The sequence below is a fragment of the Meriones unguiculatus genome, chromosome 1 (genome assembly GCF_030254825.1).
Source record: "Meriones unguiculatus strain TT.TT164.6M chromosome 1, Bangor_MerUng_6.1, whole genome shotgun sequence".
NCBI lineage: Eukaryota > Metazoa > Chordata > Mammalia > Rodentia > Muridae > Meriones > Meriones unguiculatus.
In genome coordinates this window covers 193,325,342-193,343,817 of record NC_083349.1, presented here as the reverse complement: position 1 = coordinate 193,343,817, position 18,476 = coordinate 193,325,342, and the positions used below count along the sequence as shown (strand labels likewise).

Here is an 18,476-nt window from a genome sequence, read left to right as displayed (position 1 = left end):
TAGAGCCTACCTCAGAAAGGAGGTAGTCTAGTGTGTATCCCAACACACACACATGCAGAGAGAGAGAGAGGAGAGACTCTACTGGCTTGTTTCTCATAGCAGGAGTTCACTTCCAAGAATTTCTTTCTACCTCTATAGATCCTTGTAAGCCTCTTCCTTCCTCTTTTTTGCTTCCTCCTGCTTGCCTGTCTTCCCTTCCCCAACTGGTCTCCAGGGAGCTCAGCTGCCATGTTCATGTCAGGCCTCCTGGTGTGTGTTGCTTTCCTTTTTTTGAAATAGTGTCAGGCTGGCCTCAAGCGTACAAGCCTACTCTTCAGCTTTCTGTGGGCAGGGCTTTCAGTGTGCAACACTTCATTTTCTCCCTCCAGCCTGGCCCAGCCCTCCCTCCCGCTGGGCTCTTCACACTCCTCACTTCCACTCCCATCCTCTTGTTTATCTCCTCTTGACTGTTCTTTGAAAATGTCCTCCAACACATTGAAACACCGTTGGCACCATCAGGTCGCAAAATACCATCACTCCTTTTCTAAACACATGTTCCCCTTCTGTGCACCCAGAGTCTGCTTGTTTGAATCCCTCCAAGGCAATGAGGGCCACTGAGGCATAGAGTTCAGTCTGTGGCACCTGAATAGGACAGCCCACCATCACCTAGTATTTCTGCTCTTTTAAGTGTAGACATATTAATATTCTTATGGTGTCTCACCTCCATATCAGCCTACTTTCTAGGCTTAGGCTCACTCCAGATGTTGGTTTTATAACGCATGGAGAGTTTTACCTGTCTCCTATCTCAGGGTCCAGGTCACACATAATTATAGTCAAGACGTTCAGTATTTGACACACATAGTGCATATTTCTCTTCAGTCCTAGGTTTGGATCCTGGATCTTCTCTGAGCTTTCCTTTCCTCATCTGCTGGGGCCTGTGCTGGGACCCAAAGCACCCAGGAAGGGAGCTCTCAGCACTGTTCACCAGAGCTGCTGACAGGCATACTGAGTTCAGAGATGAGGAAGGGCATTGGGGATAGGGGAATACCAGAGCCCCACTAATCTATCACTCAGCACCTGCCCCTCATGACAGCTGCTTCACCAGCTTTCTGCTCATGCAGACATCAAAGATCTTGTCAAGTGCTGAAGATAAACATCACCAGCACGGCATTTGTTTTCACAGCAATTTCCGCCTTACTTGTGTGTGTGTGTGTGTGTGTGTGTGTGTGTGTGTGTGCGTGCGTGTGCATGCTGCAAAGGACAACTTGCAGTGGTGTGCTCTTTCCTTTCTCTTCTTCCACTACGTGGGTCCTAGGGATCAAACTCAGGTTGTCAGACTTAACGGCAAGCACCTTTACTTCCTGGGTCATTTCTCTCTCAGCCCTCAAAGAAATTCTTTCTGAGAATGAAGAAATGAGAAAGGTTATTATTCACCTCTCCAGAGGTTAAGTTTACTAAATTTCCCCCATATACTCTGCCTAGAGCTGGAGCTATGGAAGAAATGGAAGCATAAAGACCTGCTTCTGGGTCTGAGACCAAAGATCCAGGCTGCTTCCAGGTGCAAGTAATTCAGGAGGTCTGGTGCAGGCTCATCTCTAAGTTCTCACCAGCTTCAGGGCCACCGTTGCCTTGAGATTGTCAGCCTGCAATTTCCCTCAAGAAGTCGTGTCCTAAGTCAGGATGCCAGAAAGGCTGAGGGTCCCGGAGGGTTGGGGCTTCCTCTGTGCTGCTTTCCTCCCTACAAACCCAATGCATAATTTGTTGTTTGAAGACATGAGAGGAAAGGAAGAAACAAAGGAGCTAGAAACTTCTAGAAGAAAAAAAACTTCTAAGAGAAAGAGAGCTGGCCTAGGGATTCTCTCCAATTCTAGGCTAGACCACTCTAGCCTAGTCCTCAAGCCAAGCCAGATGGATCCCTAGCCCAGTCAAGATCACGCATGTATGACTTCATTGGCTACTTATTTGAGCCCGATCCTGTACCTAGCAATAAAGCACTCCAACATACTATCACCACCTGTGCTATGAAAGCCAGGGGAAGTGTCCGCAAGAGGTGTGGTTTGAGTTATGCTTTAGATGGTAGCTTGGGAATTGGGAAAGCAGAGGTATATCAGGGACCAGCATGTACGGTGACATGGAGGCTTAAGTGCCCTAGAGCTTGTGGGGCATATGGGATTGCTGTAGTGAGCAGTGACCCTGGATTTATAAGTGAAGCCCAGACTGTGGAAGGACTGGGTGCCAGGATACAAGGTTTGGATTTTTGCCAAAAAGTGATGGGCAACTATAGAAAATCCTTGAGTGACAGTAAGGTGTGGTTCTGTCAGGGGCTGATGATATGCACATAAAGATGATTTTTGGTCCATAAGAGGGTATGAGCCCACTAAGCCACAGGCGAGGCTCTATTTAATCCTAACACCCCAACAGAATTTTAAAAAATAAAATCTTTATTCCTCCTATTCCCATTTCTAACCTCCTTTTTTGGATTAACCCTCTGACACCATTTTCTGAGGAATATATTATGGTTCCATTGAGTATTAACATGGGGGCCCTTCTTGGCCGGATGATCGACTCAGAAGCTCAGACCTGCCACAGCTGCAGCAGCCCTCAGGATGCCCCAAATGAGGCTGACCGTATGCACGGGAGGTAAGCCCTCTTGAAGGGGCCTGCTGTCTGAGCCTCGCCTACAGCTGAAGAGATAAGAACCTACCACTGCAGCCACAGGAAATGACAAAGCAGTGGCTGATCAGGGAGCCACTGCACAGGGCTCATTATGGTGCTTGCCAGCGGGAGAGCCACCCTTATCAGGGAGAAAATTGTATCAGGCCTCCTGAATTACTAGCGATTGGAAGCAGATTTCTTGGGACGCACTTTGTTAGATACCTAATGAGCGGGATACAGGAGAGCAGAGCCCTAAGCCTGGCGGGGCGGGGGACAAATGTCTTTGTTAAACAGAATTTGTCAGTTTCCGCTCCAGGCTCCCTGGGGAGGGTTCAGGGCCAGCTAATTGAATTAAGAGCCCATGTTCCCCACCAACAAAGCTCAAGGCGGGGCGAGAGGCGGGCTGGCCGGAAGGCGGGCGGTTTCAGCACCACGGACAGCAGCTGCAGCAGGGCGGCTTTGTAATTGCCCCGGCAAGCAGGGGCTGTTGCATTTTGCATGACCAGGGATCTAGGGGATGGAATAGAGAGGAGGCAGCAGAGGTGTTGAGAGTAGGGAGGGGAGAAGGTGACCTAAGATGCTGCCAACTCGGAGTGCCGTTGGCCCAGCCTGTCTCCACAGACCCCACTCTGCTGCTTAGACCGCCTGCCCGACAGCCTCTCCCACCACGTTTCTCCCGCGGCGTGCAGCAGCGGGCTCAGCACAGGACCTGGGTTGGGTGCCGAGCCTGAGCTGGTGCATGTCCGTGCATCTCTTTGAGCTTTCAGAGTCAGCCCCCAATTACAGGCTTCATGAATCAGGGTCTGCTGCCACCACGGAGCTACAGACTGAGGGCCACTTGTCAGCCCCGTCTGCCCCAGCAGGCCTGCCAAATAGAAAAGCAAATAAACAAGCTTCGGGGGTGAGCGAAGCCAGGCAAGGCCTGAATAGGAAGTTCATCCACAAGGCTCCGCTCCCTCCTGCCCTCCAGCAGCCTGCCCCCTCCTACTCTGCCTGCCTTCCCTCCTCAGGATCCTCCCCTGCCTAGCAGAGACTGGTGGGATGAATTCATTATCTGGACTGAGAGTCCCATTTTTTGATTTATCTTTTTATGATGAATTTTAAAAAAAAGAATGTATACATAGTATCAGACTCTGCCTGAAAATATCTGGTGAGTAAGTGACTCTGTCCCCAAAACATCAGTTCCACATCACTGAGTTGGCCTCACTGGTCCTGAGACCATGCAGGGTGGACAGCATGGAGACAGGCAGTGGGGGAGGGGACTGCCTCAGCAATTGTCCTTGCTTTCTGTAATGACTGGGGCACCTCTGGAGACCTCTTTTGATTTCATTACTCCTACTTCCTCCTCTAACTGGATTAGATGGCAGTCTATGAAATCCAGGGCATTGAGATTGGCTTTCTGCCTGGAAATGAGGAAAAATGTCATTACAGGTCCTGAATCAGCATCTCACCCGAGCTTGGGCCACCTGGTCACTAGGGATGCGGTCTTTGCCCCTGCTAGTTGTCCTTATTTTCCTATGCCCTCCACCTACCCATCATTTCATCCAGCAAGATTTCATGGCTCTCCCCCATCTGCAGTCTGATGTTCAGAAGTTGTCAAGATTTATTTACTTTATGTGAATGAGTATTTTGTCTAGATATATTCCTGTGTGTACCACATGCATGCCTTGTGTCCATAGATGTTTGAAGAGGGCATCAGATCCCTGGAACTAGAATTACAAATGGTGGCGGGTCTCCATGTGGGCACTGGGAATAAAGACGAGAACCACGTCCTTTGGAAAAGCAGCCCGTTCTCTTAACCTCTGAATCAACTTCCCATCCCCAGCTATTCAAAATTTTCTGAGTAGGAGACATGGAAGGACCAGCTCAAAGTCTCCAATTTTTTTTAGAGGCCAGAAAACTTCTTGACACCAAACAACAGCAAGCGTCTACCCACCCTGGACCCCAATATTCTGGATGAGAATCTGAATGCCATCGGTGAGTCCTGGTCCATGAACTCTGCAGAATCCTCTAAGCAAGTGGAGGAGCCTCAAGCATTCCATGATGTGGTGAGTGTTTCTCCTAGGACATGAAGGACTTGTGCTGTAATAGGGCAATGGGGAAACATGCCCAAGAGCCACCGCTGGGACTGGATCCCTCCCCGGGTGGCAAATGGACTGCGACTTTGGCACACTCTGCAGTGAGTTACTCCCAAAGACAAGCTAGTAGGAGGAAGGTGTGACTCCCTTTCACAGTCTCTTCACCTTTTGGTGGACTCTTACAGGGTTTATAAGAAATTCCTGTAATGCATGCTCAGCTGTGTCCAGAATAGAATATGTCCCTCAGGTCGTGGAAAGCCCCCAAGAGACTAGCTGTAACTTATAAAAGGGGCATTTGAGATGCATATTATGGGGGGGGAAGACATTATTTTGAGGCACAATATCTGTATCTTTGATGTTGGGACCTGGCCTCAGGATGGGTCACTTTTGAGCCTCAGCCTTTTGATGCAGACCGCAGAAGAAGAGTCTAAAAAAAAAACAGTCTAGCTGAAGCCCCGCAATGGAAGTGCCACCCCCCCCAACGAAGGACCATGAGTAATTCCATATGTGGCTTCCTACAGCCCTCCACAAAGGATTCTATGAGCAAACCCTGCTCCAAAGATCCCAAGGAAAGGCCCCAGGCAAAGCCACCAATCCAACCCTCAGGTCTCTCCTGTGAGGACTTGTCCCTATTAACAGTTTCCTCACCCACCCTTGACACTTGGCACCTTTCTGAAACATGTACCATCAGACATTAGGGAAGGCTGCTGTCTGCTGGGTATGTATCAAAGATGCCCCTACATGAAGCATCCTCACCAAGAGCAGAGGCTTCCTGTCTAAGCAACGGTTCTCAGAAACATGTCTGACACACACACTCCACCTTTGCCCAGTGGGAGAAGCAGGGCTCTGGAGCCACCTCCAGCCTAGCTGTTGATTGCATTGAAAATAAAGATACAAAGCTCAGTCTGGGACAGCAAGCGTAAACCAATTCTTGTCAATCTGCACAGCCTTGTGCAAAGTATAGGAAAGAAAGAAGGTTGGTTTTCAAAATCAAGGGCAGCAAGAAAAAGGGAAGGAGTCCCTACAAGAAAAGGCAGATGGGAAGGAAGGGGAAGGTAATTCTCCCTGGTTATCACGAGAGTGTTAGTGAGCTCCTGCCCTCACCCTGCCACCTGAAGATGAGCCAAACCTCTGCCCCCCCAACCCCAGAAGGGAGAGCTCAGCCCTGAGTCACACACACTATCTCCGAGAGCAGAGATCAAATGATGCTACCTGATTGGCCATCCTCCCACACCCACCACTAACATTTTGGACATAGTGTGAGCAAGGAGTGAGCAGTGCCAAGCCCCACTGCACAACTGGGAATGGCAGGACTATCTGGTAAGGCCTGAGTTGAGGGTAGCATGTCTGAGGGCCTGGCCCATATGCTATGGCAAACATATAATTTAATGCTGTGCATATGTCTATGGTGGGAGACATAAAAAGGGTGTGGAATGGCTGGACCTGGAGGCTCATTGTACCTATGAAACTGATTTAGGGTGATAATGTTGGGAGAGAGGGAGGAGAAAATGACTTGAGAGGAAAAGAGCCTTTTAGGGTAGGACGGACCTGATGGGTGGACATTTGAGGCCCTGACTTTAAATGTCAGGAAGGATGGTGTAATATGAATAGACAGCCCATTAGTCTTGGCTTTATCTTAGGGATTCAACCAAAGGAGAGGGACTAGACTGCAACCTGAGAAGTTAAGGTCAGCCATTAAGAAAAGCTCTTTTTGAGCAAGAATAACCAAGAGTGAGCTGTTTTCATTTTATACCAGGGTGGCTATGCCCCGGTCCAGAAATAATACGATACATGCCCAAGGCCCCCTGACTTTATCAAGTCATGCTTTGTAGCATCCAAGGAATGCTGGGTGGCTTGCGAGGCCTATGCTCGGCTGAGCCACCTTCCATGCCCTGTGAAAGGCAGTGGGCCTGGCCTTTCTTGCCAATTCCAGTCTAGTTCAGAACCATCCTAACTGTGAACCTTCCTTCTGACTCTTGGCTGCAGCCTTTATCTTCCCACGCCTGATTCAGGCCTTCAACACAGTACAAGGACACTCTCCTTATCCCTGCTCTTTCCCCAGCCCCCTGGCATCACTTTATCCTAGCTGCTGTCCTACAAACCTACAGACCAGAGGCCAGGAAGAGGAGGGCAGGACGCAGCCATACACCTTCTCCTTAGCCAGCAGAGCCCAGTTGCAAGTAACAGAATGTGTCTGGGTAGCAACAATTCACACCAATCACAGGCAGCTATGCAAACATGGGTCACTGTTCCATGGCAACCAAAGAAAATTACATAGCAATGGATGAACTCATACAACCAAGAGGCACAGTGACAGGCTGCAGCATACAGCCATGGAGCCTGTGTGAGAGCATATCAATGGTCCCTGATGTAGGGTGGTGTCACCCAGCCCTCCTGGGCAGGGCGGCATGGTTGTGGGACAGAGCAAAGGCACAGACCTGAGATGCAAGGCACAGATTTATAGCAGCAGATACCTGAGGAGCCTGAGGCACCTGAGCCGTGGCGGTGACACGGTCATGAGGTATGTGTTTTGAGACCTGTGTCAGGGAGTGACAGCAGGAGAGCCTGTGGGTGAGGCAGGGTGCCTTGTGACACAGCAGTTGTTGTGCAGTGACCCAGGGATGAATGAGTGCCCCCCCACCTCTGCTGTCTTCCGTGGCCTTGACTGAGCCTCTCCACATCACCTGACTTCCCTGGCGCCTCAGTCTCGGTCTAGTGTCGCCAAGCATTCCCCAGAGTTTCAAATCCGTTTTATCTCAGGCTCCTTCCTGAACCTACTTGGGATCACTGAAAGCTGAACACTCTAGAAAGGATGCTCCTTGAGGGCAGAGGAGCAGGTGGAGGAGATGTGGTCCGTGGTCTTCTGTGCAGTGTTACCCTCACAGCATACCGACCCCAGCTGGAACTCCCACCAGGCCCACTTCTCACCATCCCTAGACACCTAGCTCTTGTGCAGTCATTTCAAGGACAGTAAAAAGTTCAGTGCTGGGTGGACCCACTGAGATCAAGGGTGGGACTCCAGGCAGAGCTAAGGGAAAGTATGTGTGTCCCTTATGAGCAGCCCAGGACATGGATCTCTTTGGAGACGCTGAGCTTATAAGTCATTCTGAAATGGACAGCTCTCTCAAGACCTACTTTGCCAGCATCTTGTCCTCAGCCCATGGACACCTGAACCACCTCATGCTAGCTAGCTAATGTCTCCTGGTGCCAGCACACAGCAGGCGGATCAAGGGGTCCTGTGCAGTTTTCAGAGGGGCCAAGTTCCACTCACAAAGACTCATGACACATCTCCAACTAGTCAGAAGCCTAAGATGACCCAGCCTAAGTGTCCAGCCCTATATGCAGGGAGACCATGGGGGCAAGAGAGGGAGCTGAGGCCTGAGAACTGGAGAATGCCCTCAGAGAGAAACCAGCACAGACTATAGCCGCATGGAGCAGGCAAGCAGGAACATGTGGACAGACGAGCAGGGGAACATGATCCAGACAAGGGGGGAGCAGCTAAGAAGGCTTCCTGAAGGAGGAGGACCAGGCTCTAGATAGGGTGTTCACTGTCTTTTCCACTTAGCGGCTCAAGCAGGGCTGTTCCCCCCACTGTCCCCCACACACACATTTGAACACTTGCATATATCTGTGCATGCACACATACACACATCCCCACGCTTGTACATATCCACGGTGCACACACACACACACACACACACACACACACACACACGAAGCCATTGTCTTTGTATAGTCCCATTTCTTTCTGACATCACCCCCCACTCTCTCCCCTCTCCCTTTCTCTCACTTCCCTTCCTCCCTCTACCCTGCTCACAGCAGCCCTGTGGCCAACCAGAGGGCCCACATACTAGAAGATGAATAATTGACAGGGTTGTTAAAAGATTCAGTGGAGTTGTTCTGAGCTCCCCACACTGGAATAACTCATTTCTTTCATTCTCTCTTTGAAAGCCTTTCCCTGCCCTCCACCCATCCCTTCCTGCCTACCCCACCCCCAAGCTTTGCTTTTTCTTTCCTGAGTCCTGCAAGGCTCCATCCTTGACCCCAAGGACTCTGTAAGTCACTAGCTGTCCTTGTCCTGTTTAAACTGCTCTTAGGGGTGGCAGGGTGACTCCCCTGAGAGGGCCCCATGTGCACATGGAGAGAAAGGCTTCACCTGGCACACAGCTGAAGAAGGCAGACTCCCCAGGCCAAGGCCACCCTCCCCAGGCCAAGGCCACCCTCCCCAGGCTGGCACAGAGGGCTCTCTGCTGCGCCTGCCCAGTTCTGTCACTTTGTGTCCCTGTTCCCTGATTGTCTGTAACATGGGAAAGCTGCTCCTCCCTTGGGTTTTTCTGTCCCTTGAGGAGCAAGGGAATCCAGTGAGGCCTTGAAAAGGGAGCTGGTCAGGTGGCAAGCATCCTTGAACCTGAAGCCTTTGTTTGTTTGTTTGTTTGTTTGTTTGTTTGCATGACCAAATGGCAAACAATCTCCCCATTCACTCTGGACAAATCTAGCCTGGCCATCTCCATGGCAGGGATATTTCCCTGCTCCAAGCCTGCCTCACTCAAGCTCCTATTATCTTCTGCCTCCTTCAACAGCCCATGACCACAGGGCACAGCCTCCCCCAGCCTAGCTCCATGCTGGGCCCTGTACTCACTCTCCTTGATCCTTGAAGTAACCTTGAACTCCACTCCCCTCTGGGCCCCAGTTTTTGCCTCCTTCAGCAGAAGATGTGCCCTAGTTCCCTGAGACTCTCTGAAGTGTGGCTGGAGCCTCCACCCTTCCCCAAGACCCCACCCAGGTTGAGAGGAGGCTCAAGGCCAGCCTTGGCACCCTCAGCACCACCTGGTGGCAGGTGGTGCATCCTAAGCAGAGACCTCTGTGGTCACCAGAGGGGCTCACCAGAGGGAGATCCGGTGTTCCCCCAGATCCTATTCACATGAGAGCCTCAACCTAAGGCACCTTGGGTGGGCTGGGCACACAGCTGGCCCCGCAGAGGCTTGGGAGGAAGGTCCCCTGGCCCTGAGGGGACATCTCTCATTGTTTCCACTAGCATCCCTGCCTCGGGACCCAGACCCTGAAGAACCATAGGGACAAAGAGCAGAGAAGAGGGACAGAAAGCCAGGCAACCAAGAGCATGAGCCACCTGTGCCGAAACACACCTGTCTGGATGCCCTTCAGCTCATAACACCTAAGCTACCATCATCTTCTCCATATAGCTGTTACTTCATCCCTATTACACCTCAGACTACTGTCCCCACTTGCCCTGCCACAAACTGTCTGACCCATCCAGCACTCAGTTCTCTGCCCCTGGCCTGACAAAGTGCCCCATGCGCTTGCGAAGGCCCCACCTGACCATGCTCCTCCAGGCTGGAAGTCATCTCAGGCCTCAGCTGCTGCACCTCCTAACCAGAGAACCAGGAGGAAGGGGTTCTAAAAATAAATGCAGCAAATGTGTAAAAGTCCCAGCTGGCTGAGACCGCAGCAGCTTCTCCTCTTTCCTGTGCCTCCCTTTGCTTCCTCAGTTCATCCGTGCACACATGCACATATGCACATACACACATGCAGACGGACACACATGCACACGTGAGCACACATGCATGCACGTATATGCGCACATACACAGAGAAACACACATATACCCTACACACATACAGAGAGGAAGTGGGGAGGGAGAGACACTGAGAGGAGAAGGAGGCACACACAGTGCCTTGGTAGGGGTAAGAGAGAGGAGAAGAGAAAGGGGAAAAGGGAGGAGGCAGAGGGGCAGGGAGAGAAGAAAGAGAAGGGAGAGAGAATGAATTACCGAGCCTTTGAGGAATAAAGGGAGAAGGGGAGAGGGGAAAGCTGGGAAGGGAGACGGGAAGCCGTCATCCCACATGGGGTCCATTGTCTCTCCCACAGACACCCACAGCTCTAACAGGTTGTCTCTTGTCTGCCTCTAGAACTGTGTGAGGTTAGGGAAATCATTCCGCCTCTCTGCTCTGTCTCCTCATTGTTAAAGGAAAGGAACATTGTCTCCTTGCTCCCTCTGGAGGCTGCGGGGAAGGTTAACGAGTGTGGACAGTGGCAGTGGATAAAGCCCCTGTGCTCAGTCTGTGGGACCCTTTGAGACTAAAAAGAGCGGACACAAATCTGCAGGCCTCCTCCCAAGACTCCATTTCCCGAAAGCCTGTCCCCAGACCCCTGCCCACTATTCCTTGCCCTCCCCTTCCCCACTGTGTCTCAGGCGGGCCATTCTCCTTCTCCATCCATCACCTGAGACTAAAGAGATTAATAAACGAGACTCATAACTCAGCTACTGGGATGCGCCAGATATTTACGGCTGCATTTCAATTTGCAGAGAGATTAAGTGTTTGTCGATTTATTGTCTCTCGGTGGGTGTGTGCTGGGAGAAAGCGGGCTGAGCAAGGCCCCCTGCTGGCCAGCCCCCCTCCCCCACTCCCACTCCCTCTAACTCTGGAGCGGGTGGAAACTGGCGGCCCTGCTTTGAAAGCTGCTGCCCACTGAAGGGATTTGATCCAACTGAGCAGGGAGACCCAAGGCCTTGAGCCCAGGAAAGCCCCACCCACAGCACTACACTGGCTCCTAGATAGCCAAGGGCCCAGCGTCCCTGCCCTACAGTATCAGGCAGTGCACGAAGTCACACAGCCTCCAGAAGACTGAGTACCAAATAGCTTCACGGCTCACTCCTAAGCCAGGATGGATCTTTAGGACATCCCTGGAGCTGCTCTTTATGCCCTCTCTTGGATCTAAAGACACTGGGGGTGGCCTGAAGAAGCCTCTGCAGTGATTAACCAGAGCCCAGAAAAGTGAGTCAGCTTGGGAAAGCTGGAAGAAAGGAGGGACCTCTGGGACCAAGAAGCAAGGATGACTTGAGCCCAGTAACCTGGGCTCAAGGAGCCTAGAGGGGGTTGATGCATGCTGGGATTGAAAACATCAAGAGCGCCCCTTCTTTACGCAGCCCAGTCGCTTGTCACCTCCCCCAAAGTCTGGCATGTGCGCTTATTCATCCAGCCAGCTTTTGGAGCATCTGCTTTGTGCCAGGTCGTGTGACCTCCCTGCAGGGAACCCACTGCTAATTTGGGCAGTTCTAGCAGGTTGCTTTCAAAGCTCTGTGACTTCTGAGAAGTCACGCCACCTCTCTGATGTTAAGTACTGGGATCAGTCTGTGCTACTTACCTTTGGAGGCCTCTGAGAGGACTGGCAGGAGAGGGCCGCGGCGCCCTGGGGACTCTAAGGAGCGCTCTGTTGCTCAGGAGGCTTGCTAATGATGGGTATGTTTACACTGAGCAGGGGAAGGGGAGGCACAGCTCACCCAGTCCCTCTCCAGAAGCTTGTCCTCAAGCGACAGTCACATAATGATAACAGATACCCATCCAAGATACCTGTGTTTAGAAGCCCCAGGCCAGCAGACACACACTGGAAAAAGGAGACAGACATGACTGGGACAAGGGCACATTCTTCTCCCAGGATTGAATCCCATGCTTGCCCTTCCCGTTCTAGACCTCAGTTTCTTTATCTGTGAAATGGGGGCAGCATAGTCGTCTAAGAAGCAGAAAGAGAATCTTCCAGATGTAGTTCAGAGAAATGAAAGGCCTCCGGGGTGTTACCTTCAGAGAGAGCCCCAGATAATGAAAACGCTGGCAACCTTCTGGAACAGGCTGGGCTCCAGCCCGTGGGTGGGGTCCTGGATTTGACAGCATCCTCTACGTCATAGTTACTGAGGCTGGAGCAGGTAGGTCAGCCTCTAGCTTTGCTCTCAGCAAGAAGCCAGCACTGCCTGGTGCCCGAGCCCATGGGCCATCCTGCCCTTGATTAACTGGTGGTGGGCAGGCAAGGGTGTGTGGTCCACAGTAAATAAGGGAGAGAAGATGAGGTCATTAGTTCCTGAGGCTGAGTCATCAGTTCTCAAAGAGACACACACAGCAGACCCAGGGCCTGATGGGGAAAACTTGTTGACCAAGGCACTGGACTGGTCCTTTTGTGCAAGCTGTGTCCAGCCCTCTCATGCTACTCATATACAATGCCAAGCATATGTGTTAATACAGACCAAATTTCAGCCCCCAGACTTATATTCATAACCCAATTTTTATTTCAACCCGATACTGTGCCCTTAGGGTACCTATGCCCTGACCCCACCCCACCCCCGGTTTTGCTACCTCCTAGGACCATCAACAAGCTTAACCAGCTCAGGTCTGGGGCTCTGGATTCTGAACCTGAACCCATAGCATCCTGAGACAGCCAAGCCCAGTGACTCAGAACAAGAAGTCTGGATCCTAAGGCACTCGAGCGTGCACACACACACACACACACACACACACACCCTCCAGTGCATCTGGGACAGAGAGCTGCCTCAGTTTCCTAGTAAACACAGAGACAAGCCAGGGCATGTGAAAGTAGGAGAGAGGCCCCTCACCTCAGTGTTCAGTTACAAATGGGGTGAAGCAACCAACGAAGGAACATGTTCTGTCCCCTGCCTTAGCCAATGCGCTGTGCACCAGCTCTCAAGGAATCCTTGGATCCACACCACAGACGCTAGCTGCTGCCAGGTTGGGGGGGTAGTGGGACACGGCTCCCAAGCCTGCTTCTCCCTCCCTCCCTCCCCTGCCCTCTCTTCTCACCCCATTCAGCTGGGTAACCTCTTTTGTGTCTGTAAGGGTGCACTGCCACCTTCAGGAGAGCCGGGCCAGAAGCAGGAGGGAATTCCCAGGGCTAAAAGGAAACAGGTTCCAGCAGGCACCTCTGGTGATTCCACCCACTCCTCACCAGATGTGTTGGGAGGAGGGCTGCCTTAGAGCACCGAAAGCCGCAGGCAGAAGCCCTGTTGTCCAGGGCTAAGGACGAAACTGTCTCCCACCCCTCCTTCCGGCTCTGCGACAATTTCAGTGTATTCCCGTGCGCTCAGATTAAATGCTGCTCAGTACAATCCAATTTCCTCTTGATACAGACCGGAAAAATCACACACACACACACACACACACACACACACACACACACGGTGCTAAATATCCAATCAAGCCTACAGATAATGGAGAACAGCCAGTTCACTCCCAGTTTAATCAGATAAAATGCCCATTTATCGGCTCCTGCCTTGCAGACACCCGTAGTCAGCAGGCCGGGGAGTGTGAGCGTTTAGGCTGCATCTTTAAATCTTCAAGGGGGGTCGCGGGGACACTGACCACGGGGGACTAATTATCCTTCCGCCCTTAGCCAGCTCTTACTCAAACAGACAAAAGGGGGCTCCAGCCTTGGTGGTGCTAAGCCGGCAGCAGAATTATTTTCACTCTTAGATATGCAAATATCTGGGCTTTGGGATGGTACTGAATAGTAGCTCAGGGACCGCAAGTGGCTGTTTTAACGGGACTGGAGGCATCTCAGCTTCGGCTTCAGGCTCGGTGGAGACCCCCTCTTGATACTTACTTTGCTGGCGAAGGGCAGTGAAGCTAAAGATGAAAGCACCCCCCTTTTTTCTCCCCTCCTTATGGAGGAGGGACACTCAGGAAGCCCTGGGGACTGAGTCTGGATGAGCCCTCTTCTCCTTGGACCACCTCCTGCTTGAGACACAGCCTGTCCAGAGCACAGCTGTCCATACCTCCTGGCTGTCTTCCTTGGTTCTCCATGACCCTCAGCTCTGCCTGATGAGACCCTGAGGCTCTGAAGTCTGGGTCTGAGCCCTCCCCACAACCCAGAACAGCCTCACATCTAACATAGCTCCCTGCTTCCCCCAAACATCAAATGCCCTGCCAGCAACAGGGTTCCTGCTACCTACTCAGTCTCCAGCCAGAGCTCAGAGAAGCCTCCATCTTTTTAACTGTTAAATGGGCATAATATGCCATTGGTTGCGTGTGTGAGTCTTGGGTGCTTAGAAAGGCTTTGTGGGCTATGAAAAGTACTTGGTACCAGGTGAAGGGGACAGCTGAGGAAGGAATTTGGGAGATCAGGCTTTGTCTCTCTCACTGTCCAAAACCCTGCATCACAGTCCTCAGCTGCTTCCTTGGAAAATCTGCTCATCCCAATCTGCATTTCCCACCCTTTGACCACCTAACTGAGGGGAATCTGCAGCTGGAAAGGAGGAGGGTGGCACAGAGACAGGACACTAAGCAAGCTCGATAAGATTTTCCTGGGCCTCAGATGGGCAATGGTCATGCCCTGACACCCCAAACCAGGCTACCCCAGAAGGGAGCTACCCTATTGTGCTGGCTGGTCTTTGGATCCAAATATAACTGGGAAAATGCCTACACAAGATTGGCTTATAGGCAAGCCTGTGGGGTATGGTCTTGATTACTGATTGATATGGAAAGACCCATTCCCCAGGGGACAGTGCTCAGCCCACTTTCAACTCAGACCACCTGCCCAGTGGTCCCTGCCTCAGTTCTGCCTCCGAGTTCCCGCCTTAAGCTCCTGCCCTGATTTCCCTGGATGATATCAGCCAAAATAAACCCTTTTCCCCAACTTGCTTTTGGTCATGAGGTTTTATCACAGCAACAGAAACCTAAGACAACCATAGCCCCCTCCCTCACGGCAAGCTGCTTGTGTAAGGGCCCTGGGTTCTCACGCCTGGCAAGAGGACAGGACCTAAGGCATTAGTGACTTTATTCATTGCTGTGGTCAAAAGCCCGACAAAAGCAGTTTTAGGAAGAAAGGCTTTCTCCTGAGTCATATGTTGAGGGTAGAGTTGGTGGCTACAGGAGCAGGAAGCAGCCACATCCCTTTGAGGAAGCAGAGAAAGATGAATGCTGCTACTCAGCTCCCATTCTCCTTATTTCTCAGGACCCAGCTCCTGGAAGGAGGCCACCTACAATGAGGGTGTTTCCACCTCAGTTAACCTAGTCTAGAAACTGCCTCACCAACCTGCCAAAGCTCCATCTCCTAGGTGATTCCAGATCCTGTCAAGTTGACAATCAAATTAACCCTCACGGGGTTAACCCTGGGAGGAATTTCTGCAGGACTCTCAGGGACAGGGACAGTGAGGCATGAGGGTGCCCAGGTGAGGCTGGGTGACAGGCCAGGTGAGAGGGGGCTCTTAAGGGACTGTTGAGCCCCAGGCTGGAACCTCAACAGGTCAAGGTGGACACAAGATTTCTGGAAGCTTTCCCCAGAACTAAAGCACTGTATGAGGCTGTGCATAGCCCAGATGAAATGGAGGCCTGGGCTGGAGGCAGGAAACGGTGAGCTGTGTGAAATCAGATGGTGGTAGGCTCTCAATCCAGGTGGAGTCTAGGAGTCAGGACGTGCCCCATACCCAGACAGAACACCTTGGACAGTGCCCCCAAGGATCTCACAGGCATGCCAGGCATGCCAGCCTCTCTCTGAGAAAGCCCCTGGAGCAAGCGTGTCCGACCCTCTCACATGGTGACAGATACCGTCAGCTATAAAACTCAGACTCAGGAAGTAGAAATAATTTATATATCACAAAAATCCCATAATGCTTTGAGTGACTGTATGATTCGGTGTTGGGCCACATCCATAGGGATCCTGGAGAGCGTAAGTCCTCTGGCCACAGGGCAGACATGCCTGTTCTGAGTCTGCTCCTCCCCGCTGCTCCCAGGCAGAGGGCTCCTTCCTTCCGCTGGCTGGCTCACAGAAGCTGGGGGGCGGGGGGGGGGGGCGGGGAGGTGGGGAGGTGGGAGGTCTCACGCTCCTCTACTGTATCATCAGCTCCCCATGATACCTGAGCCCCCTCCCATCACCTCCACTCACCGCTTCACACACACACACACACACACACACACACACACACCCTGCACTCATCACCAGGTCAAAAGGCCCAGACCTACAGCCAGGGCTCCTGTCCCCAAGCAGAGACCAGGCAGAGACCACCAGGATCACTCCCCTCCACAGCCCCCGACCCAGGCTTTCTCTTCTGGCCAGCTGCCTCCCTGGGGACAATGAATAGGAAGCCACATCACACAGTTTCACAAGACCAATTCAGGGAAGGGGGTAAAAATTGCCTCCAGTTAAAGCCTAGACAGCATGTTCTCCTGAAGAGAATGTGCAAAGGGGCAAATGGGTGGCTGTCCATCCCCGCACGAGCGCAGCTGCTGTCCTCCAGCTGACTGGCTGGTGTGGGGAGCTCCCGGGGCAGCTTCAGGGCTCTCTGAGCATGGCAGGAAAGATCAGGCCTGTAATTGCAGCTGGCGATGCTGATGAAGGGACAGACAGTTCCGTGAATATAATTACTCTCTTGCTAATTCACACCTAGAAGGAAGGAATAAATGAGTGAAGCTAAAAGTGTCACTGGTGAGGTTGCTGTGGTCCCTCCTGTTAGGCAGGAGTGGGAGAGGCCATTTTGTGGTTGTGTTTACCTGTATTCAATGCTTGTGTTTACCTGCATTCAGATTTGGATGCATTGCACAGTGCTGGGAGAGCCCCAGGGTCTGGCAGTAACCAGACAGCATTACATTCATATTGTGAGTGCTGGATACAGACAGACCTCGCCCCTCAGTCTTCTTACAATCCCCTCCTCATTGTAACCTGCGGCACAGAGAGGTGAGGTATTCACTGGAATCAGCAGTAACTGGAGAAATTGGATCCTAAGTCTCGAACTTCAAAATCCCTTCCACACCCTGCCTTCAGCCTGGGCGCCTGAACCCCACCTGCTCCTCTGGACATAGAGCTCCAAACTGTCCCAGGAATCCCAAGCTGAGCACCTTTCATGGGGAGGCTCAGCAAGGCTGTCATGAATCAGCCACAGCATTGTCAGCCACCCCCGTCCAAGCTGGTCCCCGTGAGCCTAGAGGTGTGAAGGGTAATGAGGCCCCGTAATTAAGGCTTCTGGAGACATGGCTAGGAGATTTATAGACAGGCTTTGTCAATAACTGTGCTCTGGGCTGTGGATCCAGCGAGACATCGATAAGTGCTCGTTAAGGCTTCTCCCTGCTCCCTGCCCTGTCCCCCACCGGCCCCCCTCCTGTCAGCCGCCTGTTCACAGAGCCTGTGTACACAGGCTTTGCTCAATTAATCTGCACTTGTTGGCACCGTCTGTGCTTTTCATGTGTCCTTATCAAGAGCTTCTGAGCCCGGCATCCCCCTCAGGTGGGCTGCCTAGCAGAGACAAGCAGCCTTCCTCCTGCAACCACGCTCTCTGGGAAGGTCAAACTAGGATCACCAAGGAGAGACAGGTGGCTTCCTGTCCCTCCTCCCCCCTTCCCACCCCAGCTCCTCAAACTGGTGAGTTAAGCTTGGCCTGAGGTCCTTGTAACCCTTCACCCCAACCTGACCCCAGCCGGCTGGGTCTTTCCCATGCAGAAGAAGCTCTGTCCTCACACCCAGTGATCCCAGAGCACAGGTGTCCTGGGTGTTCCAGCCTGACTCCAGCTCTGCTCCCAAGAGCCTGGATTTGATGGGTCCCTGCTCTGAGAACAGGGACACTTTTGGATCACAGGACTGGAAAGGGCTGAAGAAGCCATGTCTAATTCAGTTTAGCAAGAGTGGGACAGCTCCTCTGGATGGGTTGGGGCAGAAGAGGCCTGATGGTTCCATCATGCTGCCCAGAGAACAAAGGTTAGGTAGCATCATTAAGCTGTTCTTTCTGCATAGTCTGTGCTCTGCCCCCAGCACGATTTCTCCTCCCCCTCCTCCTCCTCTTCCTCCTCCTCCTCCTCCCCCTCCTCCTCCTCCTCCTCCTCCTCCTCCCTCTTCCATGGGATCTCACTTTGCATTTCAGGCTGGCCTGGAACTCTGTATAGTCCAGGTGGCCTCCATCTCCCACTCTTTCTGCCCACCTCTCAGGTGCCAAGATTAATAGGTGTGTGTCACTATGCCCCACCTACAGCACAG

The 18,476-nt window shown here is 52.2% G+C and overlaps 1 protein-coding gene across 1 annotated transcript in view; it reads left to right on the top strand.

The window, feature by feature from the left end:
• Ccdc33 (coiled-coil domain containing 33) overlaps window positions 1-18,476 on the top strand; it is a 92,399-nt gene that overhangs the window by 58,153 nt on the left and 15,770 nt on the right. Inside the window, 1 exon segment of the mRNA XM_060374823.1 lies at window positions 4,524-4,682. Coding sequence (XP_060230806.1) covers window positions 4,524-4,682 — 159 coding nt within the window.